The 26,104-nt window shown below is 41.0% G+C and overlaps 1 protein-coding gene across 1 annotated transcript; it reads right to left on the reverse strand.

Moving 5' to 3' along the window:
• Positions 1-835: 835 nt before the first annotated feature.
• ezh1 (enhancer of zeste 1 polycomb repressive complex 2 subunit) lies at positions 836-23,810 on the reverse strand. Its single transcript, XM_089018314.1, has 20 exons — positions 23,223-23,810; positions 21,236-21,419; positions 21,018-21,143; positions 20,517-20,639; positions 19,866-19,983; positions 19,583-19,786; positions 17,177-17,279; positions 16,765-16,928; positions 15,866-15,957; positions 15,596-15,767; positions 11,657-11,841; positions 9,619-9,710; positions 7,717-7,745; positions 7,505-7,630; positions 5,391-5,569; positions 4,177-4,272; positions 3,146-3,227; positions 2,991-3,071; positions 2,784-2,868; positions 836-2,337 (listed from the first exon to the last, which is right to left on the reverse strand). The coding sequence occupies exons 2-20, from the start codon at positions 21,413-21,415 to the stop codon at positions 2,277-2,279; spliced, it is 2,298 nt and encodes a 765-aa protein (XP_088874440.1). The 5' UTR covers positions 21,416-21,419; positions 23,223-23,810; the 3' UTR covers positions 836-2,276.
• Positions 23,811-26,104: the final 2,294 nt, after the last annotated feature.

A 26,104-nucleotide genomic window follows, 5' to 3' on the forward strand; every position in this document is an offset into this window, starting at 1 on the left:
GGCCTCCAGGTTGATTTCTGACCCTGTAACAAATGATGGCTGAAATCTGATTGGTTAAATGCTTACGTACGAAAAACACACATCTAAGCAGCACAACAGGGGAAAAGTAATGAAAGTAAGCTAAAAGACAATTTGGAATTATTTCATAACAATTCATGGATAAAATATAATCAGAATCAGAATCATCTTCGTTGCCAAGTATGTAGAACACACAAGGAATTTGTTTCCGGTAGAACATGCTGCAGTAGTATCATCATCAAAAAATTGCTAAGTGGCACTATACAGTTCCATTTGGGCTACTGTTGAAAGAGTTCAAAGAGTTAATGGCTTGGGGGAAGAAGCCGTTTAAATGTCTGCTGGATTTGGTGCGCATGCATGGATCGGTAGCGCCTGCCTGAGGGGAGTAGCTGGAAAAGGTGATGGGCTGGGTGCGGAGGGTCCAGTAGGATTTTCCGAGCCCTAGTTTGGATTCTTGCAGTGTGCAAGTCCTCGAGAGTGGGTAGGGTTTTTGAGTGGGTGATTTTTTCCGCCATCCTAACTGTCCGTTGAAGTCGGATTTTGTCCATTTTTGTGGCGGCCCCGAACCAAACGGTTATGGAAGACCACAGGATGGATTCGATGACAGCCGTGTAGAAATGTTGCAGCACCTCATTAGTCTGGGATTCAGATATTTTTAGGTCAGCAGAAAAGGCCTTGCAGGCCCTGACTGCCTACCACTGTATTATTATTATTATTATTATTATTATTATTATTATTATTAATACTTTTTTCACTTTCGCATGTCTGACATTGTTCCCTCTAGTGGTCACACGTGCAAAACAAAACAAGAGGCATCTACGTTTGTGACTTATCTTTTATTTGAACCAAAACAAACAAAAACACACATATGTTTTTATTATTTAACATTAAAACCCGCAAAGGGCTTAGAACCGGCTTTGAGCACCAAGGTGGCCAAAGCTGTTTGTCAGTTATTCTTATGTCACACGAGAGGGCGCTGTTTCAACACAATTTAACGCAAAAAGCCGTCGATAGAGCAAATTTATTCTTTCTCGTATAAACAGTTTCTGTATAACATTGACTCAGAAAGTGCAACTACAATTTTATATATAGTGTTTTTCTTTTGAGTATAGTACAAATACTACTTTGTACTTTGATGTTATATTTTTTATTCCATACCCATTTTGGAGAGAAAAACAAACAAAAAACAATTCTGATTACATAACTCACTTCTGAAAAACTAATTGTCACAACTCTTATTGGTGTAGTTTCAATCAGAAATTCCCACACAAACACTTTATAAAGGCTAATGCCAATTTATGTTCAGTCATATTTTCATTCTTATTTAATCTTATTTAAATTTCTGTATGGGCGTAACACTCATGTAAACTAGTGCTAAACCAGGAAGACGTGAACTGCATTCATCTATTAATTATTTGCCTTTCAGCTAAATACGACAACTGCTTTAAGGACCAATCAATAGGTAACTGCGTTAAAGGAGACATATTATTAATTTTTATTTCACAATTTAAAGACACTCTGGGGCGTCAACAAAACATCTGACATTCTTCAGTCAAAATACACAGAGGAGAAAAAAATGACAATACACCTAACATCAATTTGTCGAATTCTGGTGGAAATCACTTTGTTGACAGAGGGCGGTTCTCATTTGAGGTCGCGCTTCATCTCGTCTTATTTTTTGGACATTTTCATAAATACGCATGGAAAAAAGGGTTACTTTCCATTGAGTATTTCTTTATAAGCCATGACAAAAATAAATTCTATATATGTCCCCTTTAATTGAAAATAAATGCCATGTACTGTATGTGTTTACATTCAATCAGTCGGTTTCTTGCCTATCATTATATATTGGACATAAATGCACAACTTTTAGCTTCATCATGTGACAACACCGTGACGCCAAATACTGCTAACGAAACGTGTTTACTAGATTTTTTTTTTTAACCTGAGAGACAGCACATGCATGTCGCTGCTCACTGTAACTAAACGGACATTCTGTAAACTAACTATTGAGTGCAGCCTGAATCGAGCACAAAGGGAAAAAAAACCTTTAGCAACACGGACTACTGTAATCATAGAAAGTTGACAAGCGTGGTGTATACACTCATGCATTTGGGTGGATTATTATGGTTTTTTTTTTGGGGGGGGGGTGCTAATTTAAATGGATGGAGTGATGCTGCTGGAAGGCCCAGAATGGGATGGAGGGGGCTAGTGGAAGGCTGCAGAAGTTAAGGACAGGATATTTAGTGCTGGGCAAGCTAAGACATATCCACCTCCCTTTCGATGCCGACATATTTGAGGGCATCCGCTTGGCTGTATCTGCAGGAGGAAGTGAAAAGCCGCAGTTAGGACACAAGATTTGAGACAAATTCCACAGACTGTGTTAGTCTGTACAGTTTGTCTTGCAGGCTATGACAAAATAAATAAAGCGGTTCAGAAAAATGGATGGATGAATTAAAACATGAACTTCCCTGTCCTCATCACTTCTGACCAACAATAGTCCTGGTTCAAAATGACATCATATACATGTAAATATTAAATAATAGCAGGGCAAATTCTATTTTTGACGATTATCTAAAAACAAATAGTAACCGGAGACAATGGCAAACCTTGCAGAATAAATGCAGCCCCACGCTGCATTTTCAAATACGATTTGGTGTTTTGAATGCAATAACATTGGGGTCTGTGGAACATTTCCCTCCCGTATGCTTGGTTAAAGCCACCCCATGAGACATTAGAAGCCATCAAAAGGCAAGTAACCTCACCTGTAGTCAAAAAAAAGTTCTTCCCCTTGCATGATGGACCGCTTAGCAAAGATCCCGATGCGGTGATCTCCGTTCACCATCACCACTGCAAACGCCACATGCACTACTGTACATTAACCTGCATTTGATATCTATCTAAAATGGATCTCAAAAGTCTACACACCCCCTGTTCACGGGCAAGATTTATAATATAAGAGACTGTATTACCTTTGGCGTAGCAGTTTGGATTGACCGAGTGATTGGCAAAGCGGATTTTGTTCCCTTTTCTTGTGGCATCAACGACAAAGTCTGCAGATAGGAAGACATTAGATTAGTTAGAATCATGTGAACGGTACGCCGAAAAATCCTGACTGATTACTTGCCGTTGTTCAGGTTGAAAAGGAAGCTGGACATGTATTTGTCATAGATTCTGCCGCGTCGGTCCGCCTCCTCCTGTGAAATGAGCTGCAAAATGGAAAGATGTGATTGTTAAACCTCGCTAGAATGCCACAGTGGTGCATTCAAGATGGATGGGAAGTTGGCATTATCAGGCGTGTGAGTCCCAGATCAACAAACGAATCAAACAAAATCTTCATTTATGGTTTTTAAGTGTATTATTGTATTGAAAATACTGCCATTCAACCAGGTAAAACAAAAATCTGACCAATTCCAGCTAAATCTTAACATCATCCACATGTTTAATAAATATATTAAAAAAATACATTTAATTTCTAAGCGCCTTTCAAAACTCTCAAGGACACTTCACAGTCACGGGATAAGAACTTTTTTTTTGCGTGCGGGTGAGCAGCGGCAGCCATTTGTGCCAGCGTTCACTCTAGATGGATGTAACACAGCAGGAAAGTTATGAAAGGAAGAGGAAAGGAAAGAAAGAAGTCGAAAAACAAAATACAGGAGCTGCTGGAAAGGCAGCCGCTCTCGCGGTGCCATCTTGAAGTAAAAAAACAATAAATAAATAATATGACAAAGACACAGCCATTCAATCTTAAGCACTTTCTGTATACTTGTATGAAGGAGTTCTAGATGAAAGAGGAGAGAATCAAAACCTCCTTTTCACCAGTGGATCAGGGACATCATGGTGGAATGTGCACGTCTACTACAAGCTAAATGTTGAAAGTAAACACGCAGCTGTAGCATCCATTGACAAAAAAGAGATTGTCTCACGTCTCCTGTCCCACATAAATCCGCTTCAATTCCAAGCTGCGGCAGTTTCACATACGCATCGGTGCTCTGCGGTCAATGTGGCATGTTTTTTTTCAATTGCACACTGTACAACATAGAAATGAAAAGCAGACGAACTCTCGAGTCGTGTTTTGTTTTTTTTCCCTCCTCTTGATGACAGCATGAACTGACCAATTTTCGGTCTGGCAGCCTCACGAGGACGCTTACAAATTACCTCTCCGCAATACTCTGAGATGAACTCGTTCTTCTGCACAGGCTCTTTGATGAAGGTGCCCCATCCGGCGACATTCGAGGGAGCCAGTAGGAGGTGCTGTCAAATGGATATTAACACTGTCAGAAAGAAGCATGTCGCCATTACAAATATACCCCGAATAATTTTTTTATATATATATATATATATAATTTTTTTTTGCGTGTATGGGAGACCTGAGGTTGAGTTTATTGTATCTTTCTGGTTTTACACAGCATGACAAAATTTGGATTTTTTCATGTGCAACATTAACTCATTCACTGCCAGGCGATGTGCAAAAGTATGTCCACACCGGTGCCAAGGTTTTTGTCATTTTCACTCAAATTGCAGTACCCACAGAATTTTGAATTTTCAGTGTAACTCAACTCAGTGTAAGAAACCTTAGACTCTCTTCTTTCATCAGAATAAAAGATGTAATTCCTAAGTTATATGGGTCTGGAGTTATCTGCAATGCAACTGGGAGTAGCTGTACAAAAGGCAAATGCTGCCCCCTCGTGGGAGGGAAAAAGACTGTCGGAGGTCTGACCAGTGCTTTACCGCCGCCACTCCCGCAAGAACAACCAAAACTTGAACAAAATCGGGAATGGCGCTCCACGTCGTGATTTTTAATTCCAGAGTAAATTTGGGAATGGCAGTGAATGAGTTAATACGCCTACGTAAATCGTCAAGAATAATAATAATAATACATTTCATTTATAAGCCCTTGTCACTGAACGGCATTGACAAGCAACAATTTTTTTTTGTCAAGTAATATATTTACAAATATCACCAGTGAAACATTTAACATTGAACAAACTCCACCAACTATTTTCACATACGTATTTAAGATTAGTAGTAGTATTTAGTAGTGTGTGTGTGTACTAGTTTTAAAATTAAATTATCTCCATTGTCTTTTTTGTCACATTCTTTGTAGCGCTAATGTGACAAATACTTTATAACCCATGTTCAAAAGCATCAAACATTGTTTTGATATGTAATGTAATACAAAGAGATTGAAGGCTGCCCTCTGCTGGACATAGTTAGTATATAGATTCATTTTTTAAACCTTTTTTTAATCAAAGTAGACTTAAAAAAAACGTAGTTGATTGTAATTAATGTCATAAGTGTATGTTTTTGACATTCAACAGTTTGGATCCTATTTTTGTCCAGTATACTGAGCAAAAGCGTGCCGTCCATACCTTTTTGAGGCCCCTCTGGATGCTGCAGTTCTTGCACGAAACCACTTTGCTGTCCCAGTGATCGGCAGCGCCACAAGTCATGCACAGGTCCGGGTCGCATTCTCTCACGGCCAGGTAGCACGGACACTGCTTCGTGTTGCACTGGGTCTTACACCTGCAGCCCGGGAAGCGGTTCTGGCCTGTAATGCGGAACTGAGAGTGAGTGAGGAGGACCTCTATTGGCAGATATGCCCATTGACAAGTTGGCAGAAATGTAACGTGTAACGTGGAATTTTTTGCAGCATTCGGAGCTGGATTTCAAATGTTCCATCTGCGACATTGTTTAGCCTTAGGTGTCAGAATGGTGCTGACGTTGGAGCTGATGTTGTAAATCAGGCACGCCGCCCGTTCTGTCTCTTTGATTCCAATCCAGGCCCTTTCGAGCGTACACATTTGCAACTTCCTGTTTGGCCCGAGTAGCCGTCTGCTACGGGAAAAAGTGGCGTGAGGGTCTGCAGAGGAGGGAATGAGTGCAGTAGGCTGACTCAATCACAACACATGAACGCAAAAGCAGCTGTTCTGCACTGTTTGTCCACACTGACCATCTTGTTGTTCTGCTGTCACTTTCATGTGGAATATGGAGGAATGCGGGCGGCAGTGCCAGTGTGGCTTTTTTATTTTTAGTTTTTTGTGCTGCAGAAGAAGCTAATTTAAACTTATGAGTGCAGCTGTGTTTGAGCCGGAGGGCATTTTTATCTCCAAATTCAGTTTGACAAATGTGAAATCAAAAGGCATGAAATCATAAGATCGAGTTTAAGAAAAATATCAGGAAAAAAGACTTGGAACATCACAAGGCTATTAAAAAAACATTTTCGATGAAAAGAAAAACAGTTCAATCAGGAGGTCCTGACTTTCCAGTTTCCTTAACTCATTCATTGCCAGACGATGTGCAAAAAACGTGTCCACTCTAGTGCCAGGGTTATTGTTATTTTCACTCAAATTGCAGGAGCAGAACATTGAGTTTTAGGACTACAGTACATAAACCTTCAATGCATCATAAGAAACCGTAGACTCTCTTATTTCATCAGAAAAAAAGTTAATTCCCAAGTTATATGCGTCTGGAGTTATCTGAGCTTGAAATGGCGGTGGTTGTCCAAAATACAGTACAATACACAGGACCCACAGAATATTGAGTTTTAGGACTACATAAACATTCAGTTCAGCGTTAGAAACCTTAGACTCTCTTCTTTCATGAAAAAAGAGTTATTTTCTAAAATATATGGGTTGGAAGTTATCTAAGCTTGAAATGGGAGCGGCTGTATAAAATACAATTCAATAGAGGCATATTGATTTATATAGCGCTTTAACAACAGCGGATGCTGTAACAAAGCGCAAATATGGACAAAAGGCCAATGCTGCCCCCTCGTGGAAGGGAAAAAACATTGGCAGATGTCTGACCGGCACTTTATCAGCACCCTCTGCAAGAAAACCCCAAACAAATTTGGGAATGGCGCTCCACGTTACATTTTTCAATTCCCGAATAAATTTGGGAATGGCAGCGAATGAGTTAATGTTATGGTCTAAAATTTTGTGTGTTAATTTTTGCAGTGAAATTATTTGGGAACACATTTAGGAAACCATTATGACTTGAACTTTGGTCCACACCGAATCAGAAAAAAAGAAAAATTACATAAAGTGAAAATTGAGAATAGCGTGATTTAAAAAAATGCTGAAAAATAGTCAAAACTGTGATTTTTTTTTTTTTAGCTATGGCATTTGTTGTCCTTGTTAAAATTTAATTTAGACAGAAAAGTAATGTCAACTCAAATGTCTGTGTGTGTGTGTGTGTGTGTGTGTGTGTGTGTGTGTGTGTGTGTGTGTGTGTGTGTGTGTGTGTGTGTGTGTGTGTGTGTGTGTGTGTGTGTATTCATATTCAACAGGAGAATGTCAAGATTCTGTTATTGATGCACGCCTGTCAATACCTCCTGCTCATTCTGGTACTAAAATGTTGACTACTATAAGCATGAATCTTGTGTACATGGGAACCCCCCCGCCCCCAAAAATAACAAAAAAAAAAAAAAAAAAAAAAAAAAAATCACTCCTAAAAAGTAACAGAGGTAAGATAAAGAACTCACACTCGTCTTCACACTGGCAAAACTTCTCACAGAAATTCTGTGTGATGACGCACGGGCAGGTGTTGTCGCACGGGTGATCCGGGTGGTCACATGGCTGGTAGTTGTACACCTGATTGGATGAGTTATCTGGAATAGAAAGCGCGGATGCCTTCAGAAGAGCATTTGGAAAAGAAGCGAATAAAAATAGCCATGAAGTCATGTGTCAAACCGACCTTTCTTGAGCTGAATCTTTGCCCATAACCTGCCTCATAAAAGACACAAGATGAAGGTACTTTTAAGAGTGATGAGAATTAAACAAAAGTACACTTGATATTCTATTGAGTTAAGCAAACTTATTTTTATCTCACTGTAATTTATTTGCCAGCTATATTCAAAGGATTCTGATCCCAATGGAAGGTACATCATGGGTGTCAAACCACTTTTTTTGCCGCGGGCCACGTTGTAGTTACTGTTTCCTCCCGGGGGCCCTTATGAATTTGGGGAAGCCATTAGTTAGTGTGGCTGCCACTGCTCACCAACAGAAAAACTTATCACGTGACTGTAAAGTGACCTTGAGAGTTTTGAAAGGCGCTTATAAATGAAATGTGTTATTATTATAAAGTAATATCTATTAACGATCTAATTAGCTTCTTATCTATTTGATTTTACTTCTGGGTTGAATGAACGTTGGCGCGTGTGGCTGCCGCTGCTCACCCATAGAAAAACTTGTGAAATCATGTGACTGTAAAGTGACCTTGAGAGTTTTGAAAGGCGCTTAGAAATGAAATTTATTATTATTATTATTATTATTATTATTATTATTATTATTATTATTATTATGTTTAAGACCCTCCACATATTACATATAGAGCGCACAAGAAATTAGTTAACTCATTCACTGCCAGATGGGCAAAAATGTGTCCACTCCAGTGTGTAAGGTTTTTGTCATTGTCACTCAAATTCCAGAACCCACAGAATATTGAGTTTTAGGACTACATAAACATTCAATGCAGCGTAAGAAATCTTAGACTCTTTTCTGCCATCAGAAAAAAAGTGTTAATTCCTAAATTATATTGGTCCGGAGTTATACGAGCTTGAAATGAGGGCAGCTGCCCAAAATGCAATGCGATATAGACCTATTGGTTTATATAGCGCTTGAACAACAGCTGAAGCTGTAACAAAGCGTTAACATGGGAAAAAAGGGAAATGCTGCCCTGTGTGGAAGGGAAAAATATTGCCAAAGGTTTGGCCAGCGCTTTATTGGCACCCCAAAAACCTGGAAAACCCAAAACCTGAACAAATTCAGGAATGGCGCTTTACGTCATATTTTCATTTCCCGAATAAATTCGGAAATGGCAGTGAATGAGTTAATAACTACTTTTTATACTTTTACATTCGACAATTTTACATTTTGGTTTGGACTTTAGCAAGCTTCATGCCACTTGACATGCTTGATTTGCATTCGTGGGCCGAATAAAATGATGTGGCGGGCCAGATTTGGCCCCCGGGCCTTGACTTTGACACCTGTCAAATGATTATATTATATTGTATTATAAATGGATGGCCCTGTGGGCCAGTGGTTAGTGTGTCAACCTCACAGTGCATAGTTCGTGAGTTCGATATACTCCCGTGTAGAGTTTATATCTTTTTCCCAGGCTTCTGCGGTTTTTATCCGGGTACTCTCCCACATTCCAAGAACATGCATGGCAGGCTGATTGAACACTCCAAATTGTCCCTAGGTGTGAGTGTGAGAGTGACTGTTGTACGTCTTTGTGTGCCCTGCGATTGGCTGGCAACCAGTTCAGGGTGTCCCCCGCCTACTGCCTCGTGGCCCTTGCGAGCTAAAGCGGATCAGAAAATGGATGGATGCATGTTATATAAATGTGTTGATTTTTGTAAGAGTGAAAAAAAAACACCACTCAAGTGAAAATCAGCTGGCAGGGTCACCTTGACCTTATGCACTGTGTGTGCAATTCCAACTTGATTCGTCACCGTTTGGCTAAATGTTGCAGTGGTGCACAAAAAGCCAGCTGGAATGATGACACCAGTCAGTGCAAAGATCCCCCTTCCGCCACATTCTTCAGTACGTTATTCAGATAATCAATCATCAATTACAAACGACAGCGGCAGCTTGCCTGTGCTTCCTTTTCTTCTTCTGCGGCAAGATGCCTCCGTCCTCCAGAGGGACGCGGTGGATGAGCGCCTCCTTCACTGCGAACGCGTACACCTGGAAAACATCAAAACTGACACAAAATGTCCAAACGCTGGCGCCCGAGCGTGAAATTATATTGTTCAATCAGTGCAGTCGCAGACGTTATGTAACAATCCGGGAAGTCCGCTGCCAGCTGACTTTTCGACCCCACGTTTGGTCTCCACTTGCGAACACGTGCTTGGGTGTTACTGAGGAACAACAAGAATGTTCCTCACTGCGGTTTGCGACCTTTCCGTCCCGCAACCGCGACTGAGTCACGCCTTCATTTGGGTCGCTGACTAAGTGCTCGCTCATTGCCTTGGCAACAACTAGCAGAGCCATGTTGTCAAAGCGTGCGCGACAAAGGTGGATGAAATAATAAATAATAAATGAAAAAAAATAGTTTATGATGATAATTTAGACTAGATTTTACATCTGTATATCAAAACTGGGTTCATGGCGAAAATGTCCTTGGTTTGGTTTTTGTCTTTGTGAATGTGTTTCATACAGGAACCTTTAACTCATTTACGGCCATTCCAGAATGTATTCGACAATTGAAAATATGACGTAGAGCGCCATTCCCAAATTTATTCGGGTTTTGGTTTTTTTAATAATAATAATAATAATAATGCGCCGCAAGAGTGGCTGCCTTTCCAGCATTTCCTGTATTTTGTTGTTGTACTTTCATTCCTTTCATCACTTTGCTGCTGTGAAATGTAAATTCCTCCACTGTGAGACTAATAAAGGCTAATCCAATAATAATAATAATAATAATAATAATAATAATAATAATAATAATAATACATTTCATTTTAAGCGCCTTTCAAAGCTCTCAAGGACACTTTTTCTTGCCGGAGTGCCGATGAAGCGCTGGCTAGACCTTCTGGCAATGATTTTTCTCTTCCACATGAGGGCAGCATTCTCTTGTTTCCATGTTAGCGCTTTGTTCGAGCTACAGCTATTGTGAAAGCGCTGTTTAAACCAATATGTATGTATTGCATTGTATTTTGGACAGCCACCCTCATTTCAAGCTCATATAACTCCAGACCCATATCATTTAGGATTTTTTTTGATGAAAGAAGAGAGTCTAAGGTTTTTAACGTTGTATTTAATGTTGATGTAGTCCTAAAACTCAATATTCTGTGGTTCCTGGAATTTGGGTGAACATGACAAAAACCCTGCCACTGGAGTGGACACATATTTGCACGTCTGGCAGTGAATGAGTTTATAGTAATGTCACTTATTTCGCGAATTTTTTTTTACATCTTAAAAAATAAATCCATTATGTTAAAGATGAAAAAATCAAACAAAAATGTTTGAAAAATGGTTTTGAAATCCATAACTTTCAGACACAAAATGAAATTAAAACGATCACAACAAAACACAACGCAAACGCATGTTTCCATAATATAGCAAATCCGCGTTTTAACTGATTCGGCCAAACGATGTGCAAAAATATGTCTACTCCAGTGCCAGGGTTTTTGTCATCTTCACTTAAATTCCAAGACCCACATAATTGTGAGTTTTAGGACTACATAAACATTAAATGCAGTGTAAGAAACCTTAGACTCTCTTCTTTCATCAGAAAAACAGAGTTAATTCCCAATTTGGATAGGTCTGTAGTTATTTGAGCTTGAAATGGGGGCGGCTGTATAAAACGCAAATGCTACCCCCTCGTGGGAGGGAAAAACATTGCCAGAGGTCTGACTTGCGCACTATCGGTAACACCCTCCAGGAAATAACGGGAATGGCGCTCCATGTCATGCCTTTCAATTCCTGATAACATTTGGGAATGGCAGTGAAGGATTAAAAATAACAGGGGACTCTCCTCTGAACCTGAATTCGCATTCAAATCTGAATGTTAAGTAATCACGTAAATGTAAGTTTGAAAATATCTTCGCTTGCTATCCAGACACCTTCGCATTTTCTTCCAGATGGTAACAAAGTGACACTTCACACAGTTTTAGTGTCCAGCGTTTCACCTCTTTGCAATTTTTGGTGCCGATCAGGCGTGCGATGGAACAGAAGTTGTTGAAGTACGTGCCGTGCAGCACCCGGAAGAGCGACTCCTCCGCGCCGCTCCAGTCCGTCGCGCAGCTCGCTGGCTGCTCCGCTTCGTCGTCGACCGGGCGTAGCTTGGTGGGGGTCTGGCAGCGCGAATTTCCGTCTGTAATACATACGCACACACTTCAATATTACAAAAGAAACTAAATATTACAGACACCCCCTACTTACAAACATTCAAGTTACGAACAATGGTACATACGAACGTTTTTGTAGTAACCTATGTAGTATTCTCTCCAGCTGTTCATGTACATATCTTTATCGAGCATATATTTTATTAAATGTTTATTTTTCAGTACAAACCAATACAGGTTAGTTATACAAGCGTTAAACATACTTATAGAAGCTTTAAAAGACAACCGACACCATTTTTTTTTGTTTCCTAACTGACATCAGAAAAACGTTTTATAGCATTTAAAATACGCAGGCTGATATTTTTAGTCAAATGCAAAACACCAATAAAAATGACTTAAAGTGTCCCAAAACTACTTCAAAATGACCCCGGAAGTTTCAGAAGGTCCCGCCCCCTTGTTCGTGTCTTGCCTTGCTCTAGAATCAAAACAATGTCTTCAAATTCGGAGAAGGTGCTTTCTTGTTACTCACCCAGTTATGAATATGATTAAAATAGTTCTGAAGAGGAAAGCATCAATGTTTGCAATTGATTAAAGAAGTCCTTCCGTATCATTTTGAGGCGTCTGGACTCCAATGTAGCTCCCCGAAAATGCACAAGATGGCGCCCAAGCTCTGTTAGAAATGGGCTGATTTGTCTGCTGGGAATTTGTGTCAACTAGTATCAAATAGTAGTCTTGGTGCAACACACAACGATTCACCATCACGTTATTTATGTTCTTTCCTATATACTATACATAAATAAATACAAATAAAATAAAATAATACAAATAACATTTTAAAATAAAAATAAATAACAGTAAATAAATAAAAAAATAATGACATAAATAAATACAAATAATCCAGTTTATTGAGAGACTTATTTGTGATGTGCTTTGTGTACTCAGTACACTGTCTTTTCTTTTCCTTTCGGCTTTTCCCATCAAGGGGGAAATTGCAGCAAATCAGTGTCCTCCATCTTTAGAGGTTTGATCCGCATGTTTGTTTTGGCCAACCTTTTACGTCGGATGCCCTTCCTGACACAACCCTCTGTATTTATCCGGGCTTGGGACCGGCACAAGGAGACATATGTCCCTTTGTGGCTACAGAACAAGCAACTCGCTCAGTAAAAGGCTCCCAAACACAAAATGGTCAACGGCACAGCAACATTCAAAAAAGAAAAAACTATACTCAACATTTGATGACAATAATACATTTCATTTAAAAGCACCTTTAAAAACTCTCATGGTCACTTTACAGTCACAGGATACGTTTTTCTGTGGGTGAGTAGCGGCAGCCAAACGCGGCAGCCAAACGCGCCAGCGTTCACTTAACCCGGAAGCTAGCCAGCAAGCTAACAGATAGCTCGGTAGCAAATAGACAGATGATTTTTTAAAAAAATTTAATAAAATAATGAAAATTTTACCAAAACTTCTTTCATGTTGACAACATGCAGTATTTTGTGTCGAATTCTGAGGGAAAAAAAGAATGTTTTTTCAATAGGGCTGTAACATAAGAAAATACGGGACCAGTGAAGCATTCTGAATACTTTCCAAACTGACTGTACATTTTTGCTCAAAAGAAAAAACATCGGCAACAATTACCTATTATCATGTTCCTCACCTGTCGTAAATTGTCATCTAAGCTTTCTGCAGGACTCTCGACGCCTCCTCTTTTGTACAAATTCTTTTGACAGTTGACTTTTGGTTTGAAAAAAAAAAACAACAAAAAAAAACAATCAACATCGCCGATGTTCACGCATTCGCACCTCACGGCTGCTGCGTGTTACTTGGCAACCAGCTCAATGGAGCGGCATGCACTGTCGCTGACTGTCTTTATTCAATCTGCTCCACAATATGTTTCTTTTCAAGACACACACACAAGAACCCAAAATGTGTTAGCGTCACATGACTTCCAGAACATGAGGCCTAATGATGAGGAGAAGTTAATGAAGATAAGAGGGGGCTTATTTGCCTCCCACCATTCTCCACGAGGACGTCAATTTTAATGAGAAGCGGACGAGTAGTAGAAGTGTTTATGTTAGGATCGAGGCTCGCCAAATTCTTCATTTTGCTTGGCGGGAGCACGAAGGACAATCTGTCATCTGCTGCCAAATGTCACTCTTTGAAAATGAGCTGCAGTCGACCCGGGAGGAGGAAGGAAGGGGATTTTTTTTTTGTGTGTGTTATGGTAAATTATGCTCCTTTCAGAATCATGCGCTGACTCACACGGCTATTAAAATAACCACGTCTTTACCTGGCAAACAGCCTCCAGAATGACCGAGAACAAGGGTTTCACACTCATTTTTTGCCGTGGGCAAAAAATTGTAGTTACGGTTTCCTCTCGAGGACCGTTATGAATTTGGGGAAGCCATTAGAATGTTTCACCCCCTCCACATATTACGTCTAGAGCGCACAACAAATTAATGAATAACTAGTTATCAAATCTGAAGTCAATAATAATAATAATAATACATTTCATTTGTAAGCGCCTTTCAAAACTCTCAAGGTCAGTTTTCAGTCACAGGATACGTTTTTCTGTGGGTGAGCATCGGCAGCCACATGCGCCAGCGTTCACTCAACCCGGAAGTAACTCAAATAGATAGAAAGCTAGCTAGCTAATAGATAGCCAATAGATAGGTGATAGATAGCAAATTGATTGTTATTGTGGTTTACGTGGGACAATTTGAAATTTTGGTTGTGACTTCAGCAAGCATAATGGCACTTGACATGCTTGATTTCCTTTCACGGGCCGAATAAGATGATGTAGCGGGCCATATTTGGCCCCCGGGCCTTGACTTTGACACATGTGACCTAGAGTAACCTCACCCAGGGGTTATAGCTCTGACGGCGCAACTATTTGATTTGAATTCCACATACAAGTGTGGTTCTCGCTTGATGTGCATAAGACAATGGGGGTTGATGATAGCCCAACTACCGTATTTTCTACATTATAAGGCACACAAATGCTGACCATGCGCCATATATGACCAGTGCGCCTTATATTTGGAAAAAGTTTTAAAATATGTCATTCACTGGAGGTGCGCTTTATAATCCGGCGTGCCATATAGTCTGGAAAATCACTCAAGAATCAAAACGCTTCTAAACAATTGATTTCTCGCATTCACGTCTATTTCACTATGACATCCACGATCCACTGGTGAATAGGATGCTTTGATCCTCTCCTCTTTCATCTACAACTGCTTCATGCAACGAAGAGGGTGCAGAAAGTGCATGAATGACTGTGTCTTTTGTGTTGTTTCACATTATTTGTCTTTTTTTTTTGTTGTTGTTTTGACTTCAAGATGGTGCCCCGAAAATGGCTGTCTTTACAGGAGGTCCTGTATTTTGTTTTTTTCTACTTCTTCCTTTCCTTTCTGCTTACTTTCATCACTGCTGCGAAATGCAAATTTCTCCAATGCGAGTCTAACAAAGGCTAATCTAATCTAATCCAAGATGGCGCTGCATGAGTGGCTGCCTTTACAGCAGCTCCTGTATTTTGTTTTTCTACTTCTGCCTTTCCTTTCCTCACTTTGCTTCTGTAAAATGTAAATTTCCCCACTGCAAGACTAATAAAAGCTAATCCAATCCAAGATGGCGCCGCATGAGTGGCTGCCTTTACAGCAGCTCTTGTATTTTGTTTTTCTACTTCTTCCATTCCTTTGCTCTCACTTTCATCACTTTGCTTCTGTAAAATGTAAATTTCTCCGCTGCGAATCTAACAAAGGCTAATCCAATCCAATGCAATACCTGAGGAGGATGTCGTTTCATGGTCACTTTCACCATCTTTGCTCTCTTCAGCAAACCCTGACGGTCCGGGACAACTTGCGCTGTTGGGACGTTGCTGCTGCTGCAGCTTGCGCCTCTTGCGAAACCTTGGCGGGCGCAACATGTTCTGTTCCACAAACTCTTTCGCCCCTTTCTTCACCCAGAGAGGAGAAAGTGGACAAGGAGAGAATTTAGCGATATGGCATCGCAAGGGGGGAAAAAAAATATGTATATAAAAAAACAAACGGTCACCTGCAACAAGAAACAGTCGGCACCGCACGGATTCGTCTCCATTCGGATCTCTTTGCTCTTTCTCTTGTACACGTTGGGTGTTGCGTGGAAAGCTGTATCAACAAGCACACTTTTAGCACATTTGGACTATTAATAGTGAAGAAAAGTGAAAATTGTAAGAATACACCACTGAATGATGATGATGATTATTATTATTACTACTTCATCGCTGTCATACCATTTATGTAATACCGCAAACTGTCCAACACGTCCTGTTGGACAGTCTGCAGCTGGATGGATGCATGGCTTGATGAGCCCGCGATTAGAAGAATATACATACACATGCGTCAGCGAAGAGTGCCGATGCATATGTGGAACTGTCGCAGCTTGGAATTGAAGCGGATTTAAGTGGGACAGGAGATGTGAGACAGTCTCTTTTCGTCAATGGATGCTACAGCTTTGTGTTTGCTTTCAACATTTAGCTTGAAGCAGACACATTTCACCATGATGTCCCTGATCCACTGGTGCAAAGGACACTTTGACCCTCTCCTGTTTTATCTAGAACTGCTTCAAGTCATCACAAAGAGGGTGCAAAAACTGCTTTTGTGTCACATTATTTGTTATTTAGTTGTTTTGAATTCAAGATGTCGCTGCTAGAGTGGCTCCATTGAGATCAGCTCCTGTATTTTGTTTTTCTACTTCTTCCTTTCCTTTTCTCTTACTTTCATCACTTTGCTGCTGTTAAATGTACATTTCTCCAGTGCGAGACTAATAAAGGCTAATCCAATGCAATACTGTCAAATTAAATGACTTGATCATTCTTAAAACTGCAGTGTCAAAAGTACCTCATGTCAAGTGGGATAGCTAACCCAAAAGGATGTTGGGTTATTATTATTATTATTATTTATTGAAAAGCTTACGGTGGAGGAAGCAGTCATATTTGAAGCATCGCCGGCAGAAAAGCGTATGGAAGGAGTGCAACGACTGCTCTCGCTGCACTGACTTTGCAAAGGGTCCATCCAGGTTAGGAGTACAGAGGGGGGGCAACTTGACCAGGCTGGAGGGTTCCAGGAGGTCCTTGTACCTAACCCCCCACACAAAAATCATAAAAAATAGGTGAGAAGAGGGGAAAACTTTTGAGTCCATTTCAACCTCGTTGTTTTGTCGTCAAGCTCTTTCAGATTGCTACAAATGCTCTTTTGAGGTCCCCGATTCAGGGGGGCGGCATCATTATTACCTCGCTTCTCAAATGTTTCCCTCTTCACGGCGAACACTAAGCAACGGCCCTATTCAGTGCGCCGTCACCAAGATGCTCTTTATTTTCGGACTTACTTTTCCTTCAGCTCCTCCGTGGTGCCCTTGTATGGGAACATGGAGGCGATGGCGGTGAAGATCTTGTCGCTTGGGATCTTCTTGTTGCTGGACGGGTCCCGCACTGTGCGGAACAGACATACACAGTCGATGACTTGTCACACTGGTTTAGGCATATATACTGTATCTTTTTTTAGAACTTGCTGCCATTGTGTCTCAAATAAGGACAGTTGTACTGAGTTTTGGAAATTACGGGCAAATAAAATAGCGTATTGCATAATTCTGGTGTATAAGGCGGACCAGAGTACAAGGCGCACCCCCCATTGAATGGTGAATTTTCACACTTTTTCCATATATAAGGCGCACTGCACGATACGTTTTCCAACTATAATATATAAATATATAAAAGTTTTCCAAAGATGACCTTGACAGTTTTGAAAGGCGCTTATAAATTATATGTATTATTATTATTACTATTATTATTATTATTATTATTATTATTATTATTATTATTATTATTATTATTATTATTATTATTATTATTATACAAGCCTTAAAGGACAACCGACGTCACTTTTGTTTTTTAACTGATACCAGAAAAAACGTTTTATAGCATCTAAAATACCCAAAACACGCAGTATGATATTTTTTGTCAAATGCAAAACACCAATAAAAATGACTTAAAGTGTCCAAAATCTGCAAAAAAAAATTGAGCTGCGAATTGGGCATTTTCAGAAAGTCCCGCCCCCAGTTCGTGATGGCACGCCAAGACGTCTTGCATTGCTAGTGAATCAAAACAATGGCTTCAGATTCGGAGAATATGCTTTCTTGTTACACATCCAGTTATGAATGATTCACATAGTTCTGAAGAGGAAAGCATACATGTTTGCAATCGATTAAAGAATTTATTTTTGCCATTTTGAGGCAACATTGGGGGAACATCTCTCACCCCCCAAAAAAAGAGGCACAAAATGGCGAGCTCATGGCCAGCTCCGTTTCTTATATGGCGCTTGGATGCCCTCTTTTGGTGGCTTTTGTTAATGCAGTTCGGCGCAGGACGGATATATCGACAGTACGGTTATATCGACATTTTTTTCTAACTCCCGAGAATATCGATATAACGAGACTTTACTGTATATGCGGTCGAATACGCTCAGTAGAAGTCATTTGAAGCCATTTTACAAATTATGGACACAACTTGTCCGGAGATGTCGCTTGTCCTTTAAAACATACCTTTTCTTTCTATGCTTGTCTGTGACTGTAAAGTGTCCTTGAGAGCTTTGAAAATAAATTTATTATTATTATTATTATTATTATTATTATTATTATTATTAGGCACACCCACATTATAAGGCGCTACAGTAGAGGCTCGGGTTATGTTTTATATACACCCTCATTTGAAGAAACCCGTTGCGTGGTGGTCATGGGCATTGTAACAGAAATAAAAGTTATTTCTGTTTGCCCTCAATAAAACCTGTTTCATTCATATCACTCACCGTAGTATTAAAGCAGCCGTTTACTTCTCGCTTTACTAAACTGTCGGTGCTTGGAATTGAAGCGGATTTACATGGGACAGGAGATGTGCGACAATCTCTTTTTGACAATGAATGATAGTTTCGTTTCTGCTTTCAACATTTAGCTTGTAGCAGATGTGCAAATTTCACCATGACGTCCCCGATCCACCGGTGAAAAGGTGGCTTAGATCCTTTCCTCTTTCATCTAGAACTGATTCATACAACAAAGAGGGTGCAGAAAGTGCGTGAATGACTGTGTCTTACATTATTTTTTGTTTAGTTTGTTGTTGTTGTTTTGACTTTCAAGATGGTGCCGCGAGAGTGGCTGCCTATTTTGTTTTTCTACATCTTCCTTTCCTCTTGGAGTTGTGGCTGATGAATTGTGAGACCTGTTGTGGCTCAATATTACTTCATATATGAGATAGCTGCACCTGCGTATAAGGCGCAGAGTCATTTTTTGAAGAAAATCAAGGTTTTTGGGTGCACCTTATACACCGGAAAATCATTATCAGGTCAGCAATTTTTTTTTTTTATTAAGTCGTGATTTCAGTTTCAATCCAAAAGAATCCCCTCTCAAAATCCATCCAATTCACCCCACTTTGTACAACGGTTCTTTTTCGGTTTTGTACTTGCAACCCTGTCAGAATAGTGTCAGTGAACTGATTTTTCCTAAAGAAACCTACAGAAACCAAGCAAGGGGGAGACGTCGTCTGCATGTAAACAACACCAGTCCAGGGGTGGCGCCGCTGACAGTGGGCATGGTGACCGGACAAACAGTGGCGGCCTTGTGCCACTTTCTCTCTCTCTTTTTTTTTCCTCTCTTTTTCTTTCTCTTTCTTCTCTCTCTCTCTCTGACCCCCTCTCGCTCTCTCTCCCTCAACAAAGTCTCATGTGACTCACAACGTGCCCTCACCCTCAACAGCGCTCCTCCTCTTCCTGCGGCTGAATGGTGCTTTGGTCTCCTCGGCGCCCTCATTCGAACGTCTCATAATCACTCGCTCGGCTTCCTTCTTTTCCGTCGCCGCCGCTTCTTCCTCTTCTTCGTCCTCGTGGTCGGAGTACTGATTCAAGGCCTCCACCAACTCTTTAAAGATTTCGTCACTGATGAAACCTCCCTCTGGAAAGGCCAATTCGCGATGAGTGGAGCGGATGTAATGCAATGGTGGCTTCAAGAAAAAAAAACCCAAACAAAGCACCTCTGTCGCCGTGGATGCCATCGTAGTTGTCAATCAATTCCTCCAGGAAAGCTTCGTCCTGCTCCAATACTTCGTCGCCCATGTAGGGAATGTTGTGCAGGAATGTCTCATCCTCCACCTATCACAAAGCAAACTTTAACTCATTCACTGCCATTCCCGAATGTATTTGAGAATTGAAAATATGACGTAGAGCGCCATTGCCGAATTTGCTCGTGTTTTGGTTTTTCTTGCTGGGGTGGAAATGTTTTTCCCTTCCACTAAGGGGCACCATTTCCCTTTATTCCATGTTAGCGCTTTGTTACAGCTTCAGCTTTTGTTAAAGCATTATATAAACGAATATGTATGTATTGCATTGTACAGATGCTTCCCTACTTAGAAACATTTGAGTTACGAACAACAGTACATACGAACATTTTTGTAGGAACATATGTAGTATTCTCTGTGTAGGTGTACATGTACATATCTTTATAAAGAATTTTTTTCATTATATTTAATTTTTCAGTACAAACCAATACGGGTAACTTATACAGGCCTTAAACATAGATTCCATACAAAATATAGTACTGTGATACTATATTTTGTATCAAGGCTGATCCGGTGTACCTAATATTTTTTTCCCAGCGAATTGGGTGTTTGTGTGTTGTTGTTCACCATAAAGTTGTGCTGCAAAGGCGACCAGGAGTACATGAAGGGGATTCCTGTCACTGTTGACAAAGGCCTCATGGCCACGGCTTGAACTTTGAACCCTGGGAAGCCGGACTCCACGGTGCACATCTGGAAGATACATATTGTGCTTTTAAAAAATATATACAGGTAACATCCAACTTACGACAGAATTCCGTTCCAAACAAACAGTCTTAAGTCAAAATAGTCGTAAGTCGAAATCCATTCAAAATGTTGAATAGAGACTCTGAGGCTAAATGACTCGCAAACTCCCCCCCTCTGGTGCCATCACACGGTCGATTGCTGCGCGAGTGTGAGATGCTGGCTGGCTGGCCAAAATTGTTGCGGTGCCAGGCTTAGAATTAACATTTTATAAATAGGGTCTGGAGGTCGTGGTCGTAAGAAACGGTGGTCGTAAGTCGAGCTGGTCTTAAGTCGAATGCTACCTGTATTTTTGAACCCGTCCTCAAGTTGTACATGTTGTCTTACCTTCTTGGTTGCCACAGGGCCATCTGAGCTTGACAGAGGCACCGACTGGATCCTCAGATTGGACCATTCCCCATTCAGGACGCTGGTCTGCTTTTCAATCTTGACCCGGTTGGACACAAACACGGCCTAAAGACACAAGTTAAGTGCCAAAAGCGACATAAAAACCATGTCAGCTGCAGGAAGAAATGTTGCTTTTTACAAGCAGAACCATGACCCACCTTGACCTCCTCTGCTTTCTTAAGGCGCTTCAGCTGGCGAAGGCGCATGTACTCCGACCTGACACGCCGACGCCATTCCAGGAGGGTGTGGGCGGGGCCGAGGTATAACGGCGGCTGAGGTTTCGGGGCAGGTGGGGCAACGACGGCCGGGGCTAAAGCTTCGCCGGCGCTTACCTCCATTCCGCTTGAATTAAAAGATAAGTGACACACATTTCTGAATGAACAGATATCGTAATTTTTAGGCACTAATATTTTTCTCCATATTGCCATATATGGTTGTGTAACATTTTGTTTTTATTTTACAAATGCATAACTGTCAACTTATACATTTTCCCTGAATTTTATGTTTTTTGTTATTATTTCAAATAATGTAGTGTACTACAACTTTTACATGTGTTCTAATTTAAAGCAGATTCTTTACTTACAGACAGTGTAGGTGTTTAAATACCTGACATGTTTCGGCGACTACTTCCGCCTTCGTCTACTGACGAAGGCGGAAGTAGACGAAGTAAATTAGATATCAAGTAGACAGGATTAACTTAGTACAACGTTTTACATGGGATTTTTTAAAATTGTGAACCGAGCTTAGAAAGACCATTTTGGCTCAAATCCAATTGGTTTCAACTGCCAACAACTAAGCCGCCGCCGCCGCCGATCACTACTATTGTAACAACAAACCAGCAAAAGTAATCCTCAATCGTATATTTTTTTTTTATCGATGACTACGGTCGGATTGATAAAAGTGTAAAGTGCGCGGTAAGCTGTCTACATTTCTGCTTGTGTTAGCGTTTTTTAAATCATCTCAAATAATGTACGGCGTACCACAACGTTTGTAGGGGAATAGTAATCATGTATAAGGGCAGCTATTAGCCAAAATTGACAGGTATGCAAATGTGCTCCATCCATTTACTGCCACAATACAATACAATACAATACAATACAATACAATACAATACATATTGATTTATATAGCGCTTAAACAACAGCTGAAGCTGCAACAAAGCGCTTCACATGGACAGCTGTCATATACAAGAAATAAATCAGTCACAAAATTAGTGGAAAGCACCAGGGAGTGAAACCAAGATCAAGTCGGAATCATACTAAGTCGAATGCCAAAGATATATATTCTTCAATATTTTATTAATGATGAACTTTGTTGCATGGAATAAGGTCTAAAATTATCTTTTTTAAAGAACTATGATGTCCGAAGAGATTAATGCAGAAAGTGACGTGGGATCACTTCTGATTTAATATCAAAATAATGGTAAATCTTTGAGTTTTCTCCACTTTTAGGGATATTTACGAAAGAATGGAAAAAGCTTGAACCAAACTTACGTTTAGTTGGCTTTGGTGCTTTTATTCATCACGATATTCTGTGAGTATTGACAAATATGTCAAAAATACTGTAAAATGGATGGCATTATGGGAACATATGAAACATCAGGCGATCAGTTATTACCTCTCAGACACACAACTACAAACGATAACATTGTTACGTTCCTAACTGAACTGACATCGTTCGCCGAAAGGCAAAATGATTGCAATCTCAACTGGACTTTGATGTTTCTGGGAAACAGCGACCCCCTGTGATGGCAAAACAAACGCGTCATTTGGCTAAAATAAGACTCCTTGGCCATTTAAGTGAAGACGAACGGTTTAAAAGTCTCTTCGTCGCAGCCTGCTCGTTTACCAAATAGTGCACCAGGGCTAACAAACGTCACCTCGTTCACGGCTTGAACACGGCACTAACACGCACGGTGGTCGCGAGTGGGCGTGCCTCGGTCAGGAGAAAAGTGCGTTGCGCAGCGTGCGTTGTTGGTCTTTTTTATGTGCCTTCCCTCGAAGTTGCGTGTACACACAAGATGCGTGAAAATCAGCTGCGCAACATCTTAAAATCTGCGTCACACATGCACGCTCGCGCTGACTCCCCTCTAGCCACCGCTCACCCAATATATTATCCACCACCATCGTACCAGACGTCACATACCTTCAAATACACGCGTATTTGTCAAGTGTGGTGACCCCGTGGGATGATCCCGCGTGGATTGGGAGCGCCCGCGTCTCTGTTTATGGTCGTGACGCAGATTCGGTATCTGCATGACGACGGCTGGATGTCCGAGCAGTCCCTCGGCGACAGTTCTGCGGAGCCATGCTGCTGCTGCTGCTGCTGCTGCTGTGGGCTAACCTTGTTGTCGTGGGGTGGGGGTGTGGAGTTGGGGAATAAGGGGGAGGTGGGCGTCCACGGAGCTGCGCACTTGGCAGAGCGGCAGCGGCGTCAGTAGCAGCGGTGACGTATCTATGGGTCAGCGAAGGAGGATTTATGTCAAAATTGTTTTGCGCTGTCTGGAGAAGGGAGGAAGTGGCGTGCGAGAGCCAGCCAGCTTCCCCATCTAAATAACGTCAAGATAGCCACTCGGCAGGAAATAAATACCACGTTTCAAAGTCACAAACGCATCTTCCTTGCTGAGAATTAAGCTATAAAGACCAACTTCATGTTTGATTCCAAGTAATCGATCCGAAAAGTTGGATGCGATCCAGAAGCTGGTTTTCGCAGTCGTCAAAACACTTCAACTGTCATTATGCGCTCCTCCTGTAGGGGGAGAGCGAGACAATTTCCTCAGTGGAATCGATGAAGAAGATCTTCAGCTAATGATGCCTCCATGTACACCACGTAGAATCTCCATATCAGTCAGAAATATAAAGTTAACTATTCAATGTGTTATTGTGACTGAACCTACGCAGCGTTTAAATTACACTAACGCACACACACACTCGTTCGTTGGGGCAGATCAAATTAGTATATATATGTGGAAATTGTCCTGTTTTTATATTGCGTAACTTTGACAAATCCAGGTAAAGGCTGTTGGCTCGTGGAATGTATCACCATTGCGGGTAAACGCCAAACGCGTTCGTTCAAAACGGATTCAAATGAAATACAGATTAAATTGTATCATGTCGTGACACAAGAATTTGTTCAATACAAATCAACGTGAGTATTTATATAAATGCCAAGACAAAACACCTCTCCAATTATGCCCACATGAGGTCGCTCTTGTAAAATGGATCAAATTCGTGTGTGAATTATTTTGTCCAAAACAAAACAAACGAGTTGAGGGCCGATTATTTTAAGGTAAATAACAGCTGTATTCGTCACAATTAGCAAAATGTTTGTAGGGTCATCGATCCCCTTCTTGTTTGCTATGGTGATGAACAGGTTGACGGACGATGTTAGACAAGAATCTCCTTGGACTATGATGTTTGCAGATGACATCTAAAGATGGAGGACACTGATTTGCTGTGGCGACCCCTTGAAGGGAAAAGCCGAAAGGAAAAGAAGAAGAAGATTGTGATCTGTAGCGAGAACAGGTGGTGGAGATATGCCCTGGAAAGGAGAGGAATGAAGATCAGTCGCAGCAAGACAGAATATATGTGTGTGAATGAGAGGGATCCAAGTGCAAGAGTGATGCTACAGGGAGAAGAGATAAAGAAGGTGGAAGATTTTAAGTACTTGGGGTCAACTGTCCAGAGCAATGGAGAGTGTGGAAAAGAGGTGAAGAAGCGTGTCCAGGCAGGCTGGAGCGGCTGGAGAAAAATGTCAGGTGTGATGTGTGATAGAAGGGTTTCAGCTAGGATGAAAGGAAAAGTGTATAAAACAGTGGTGAGACCAGCCATGATGTTTGGACTGGAGACAGTGCCGCTCAACAAAAGACAGGAAGCAGAGCTGAAGATGTTGAGGTTTTCTTTGGGAGTGACCAGGTTGGATAGGATCAGGAATGAGTACATTAGAGGGGCAACTCATATTAGAGGCTTTGGAGAGAAATTCAGAGAGGCCAGACTCCGATGGTTTGGACATGTCCAGAGGAGAGAGAGTGACTATATCGGGAGAAGGATGCTGAGCCTTGAACTGCCAGGCAGGAGACCGAGAGGAAGACCGAAGAGGAGATTTCTGGATGTGGTCCGAGAGGACATGAAGGTAGCTGGTGTGAGAGAAGAGGATGCACAAAACCGGGATAGATGGAGGACATTGATTCGCTGTGGCGACCCCTGAGGGGAAAAGCCGAGAGGAAAAAAAGAATTTGTAGTGTCATCGGTGTTGCCACTTAATTCACTGACTCAGTAATGCTTTAAAACATATTTTGTTTTGAGTCCAAAAACCACATTTTTCCAACGAAGCAAAACGCTAAATTACAGCCCCTTTATGTATATTTTATGCATCAAACATGTCAATTATTATTGAATTACTGCAAATTTCCAAGATGGTATGATTCGTGCGTATGGCAATTCAGCATCGCTTGTTAATGTATCGTCAATCGAGAGCAACAAATTGGTACCTTGCATGAAAGCCCGAATCGCAATTGAGTTCTATTCTTGGATATGACACAATAGGGCGCCGTTGAGCTTCATTTAATGCTCCAGTGTGCCAACCATGCCCGTCCATCTTCAACTGGTCTAATGTTTTACAAAGCTACCATAACACTTGCATGTTGTAGTTCAGCCGTTCATGCAATCCTGTTACCAATTACACACTGGGAAATTGACATCTGCGTGTACGTTGTGTTGATAGTGAACCGTCAAACAAAAGTACACAGGAAGATAAGCTGTCAAGCATTGAGGCTTTATCAAGAGGAAGTTTTGATTGTGTTTAATGTCAACTGTGCGTGTTGTTATTGGCACTTTCTGTTGGGAATCGAAAACATATTTGTGCAACGGCCAAGAGCGAGGGTGAGCATGTGGAGAATAATGTGTATTTTATCGATGGCAGGCTAAAGGGTCACACGTTGAATGGATCGGTCATGACTTTAGGGGAAATCTGTCTCATTTGATGCAATATAATGCGAGGTGCTCGTAAACAAAATCATCATGAATAAG

The sequence above is a fragment of the Hippocampus bargibanti genome, linkage group LG17 (genome assembly GCF_051943395.1).
Source record: "Hippocampus bargibanti isolate YZ-2025 linkage group LG17, ASM5194339v1, whole genome shotgun sequence".
In the NCBI taxonomy this organism is placed as follows: Eukaryota; Metazoa; Chordata; class Actinopteri; order Syngnathiformes; family Syngnathidae; genus Hippocampus; species Hippocampus bargibanti.

Coding starts and splice junctions, on each gene's coding strand:
- ezh1 (XM_089018314.1), bottom strand. CDS start 21,415: ATGGAGGTAAGCGCCGGCGAAGCTTTAGCCCCGGCCGTCGTTGCCCCA. Junction 19,787..19,865: donor TGGCATCCACGGCGACAGAG/GTGCTTTGTTTG, acceptor TGGCCTTTCCAG/AGGGAGGTTTCATCAGTGAC. Junction 16,929..17,176: donor ACGGAGGAGCTGAAGGAAAA/GTAAGTCCGAAA, acceptor GTGGGGGGTTAG/GTACAAGGACCTCCTGGAAC.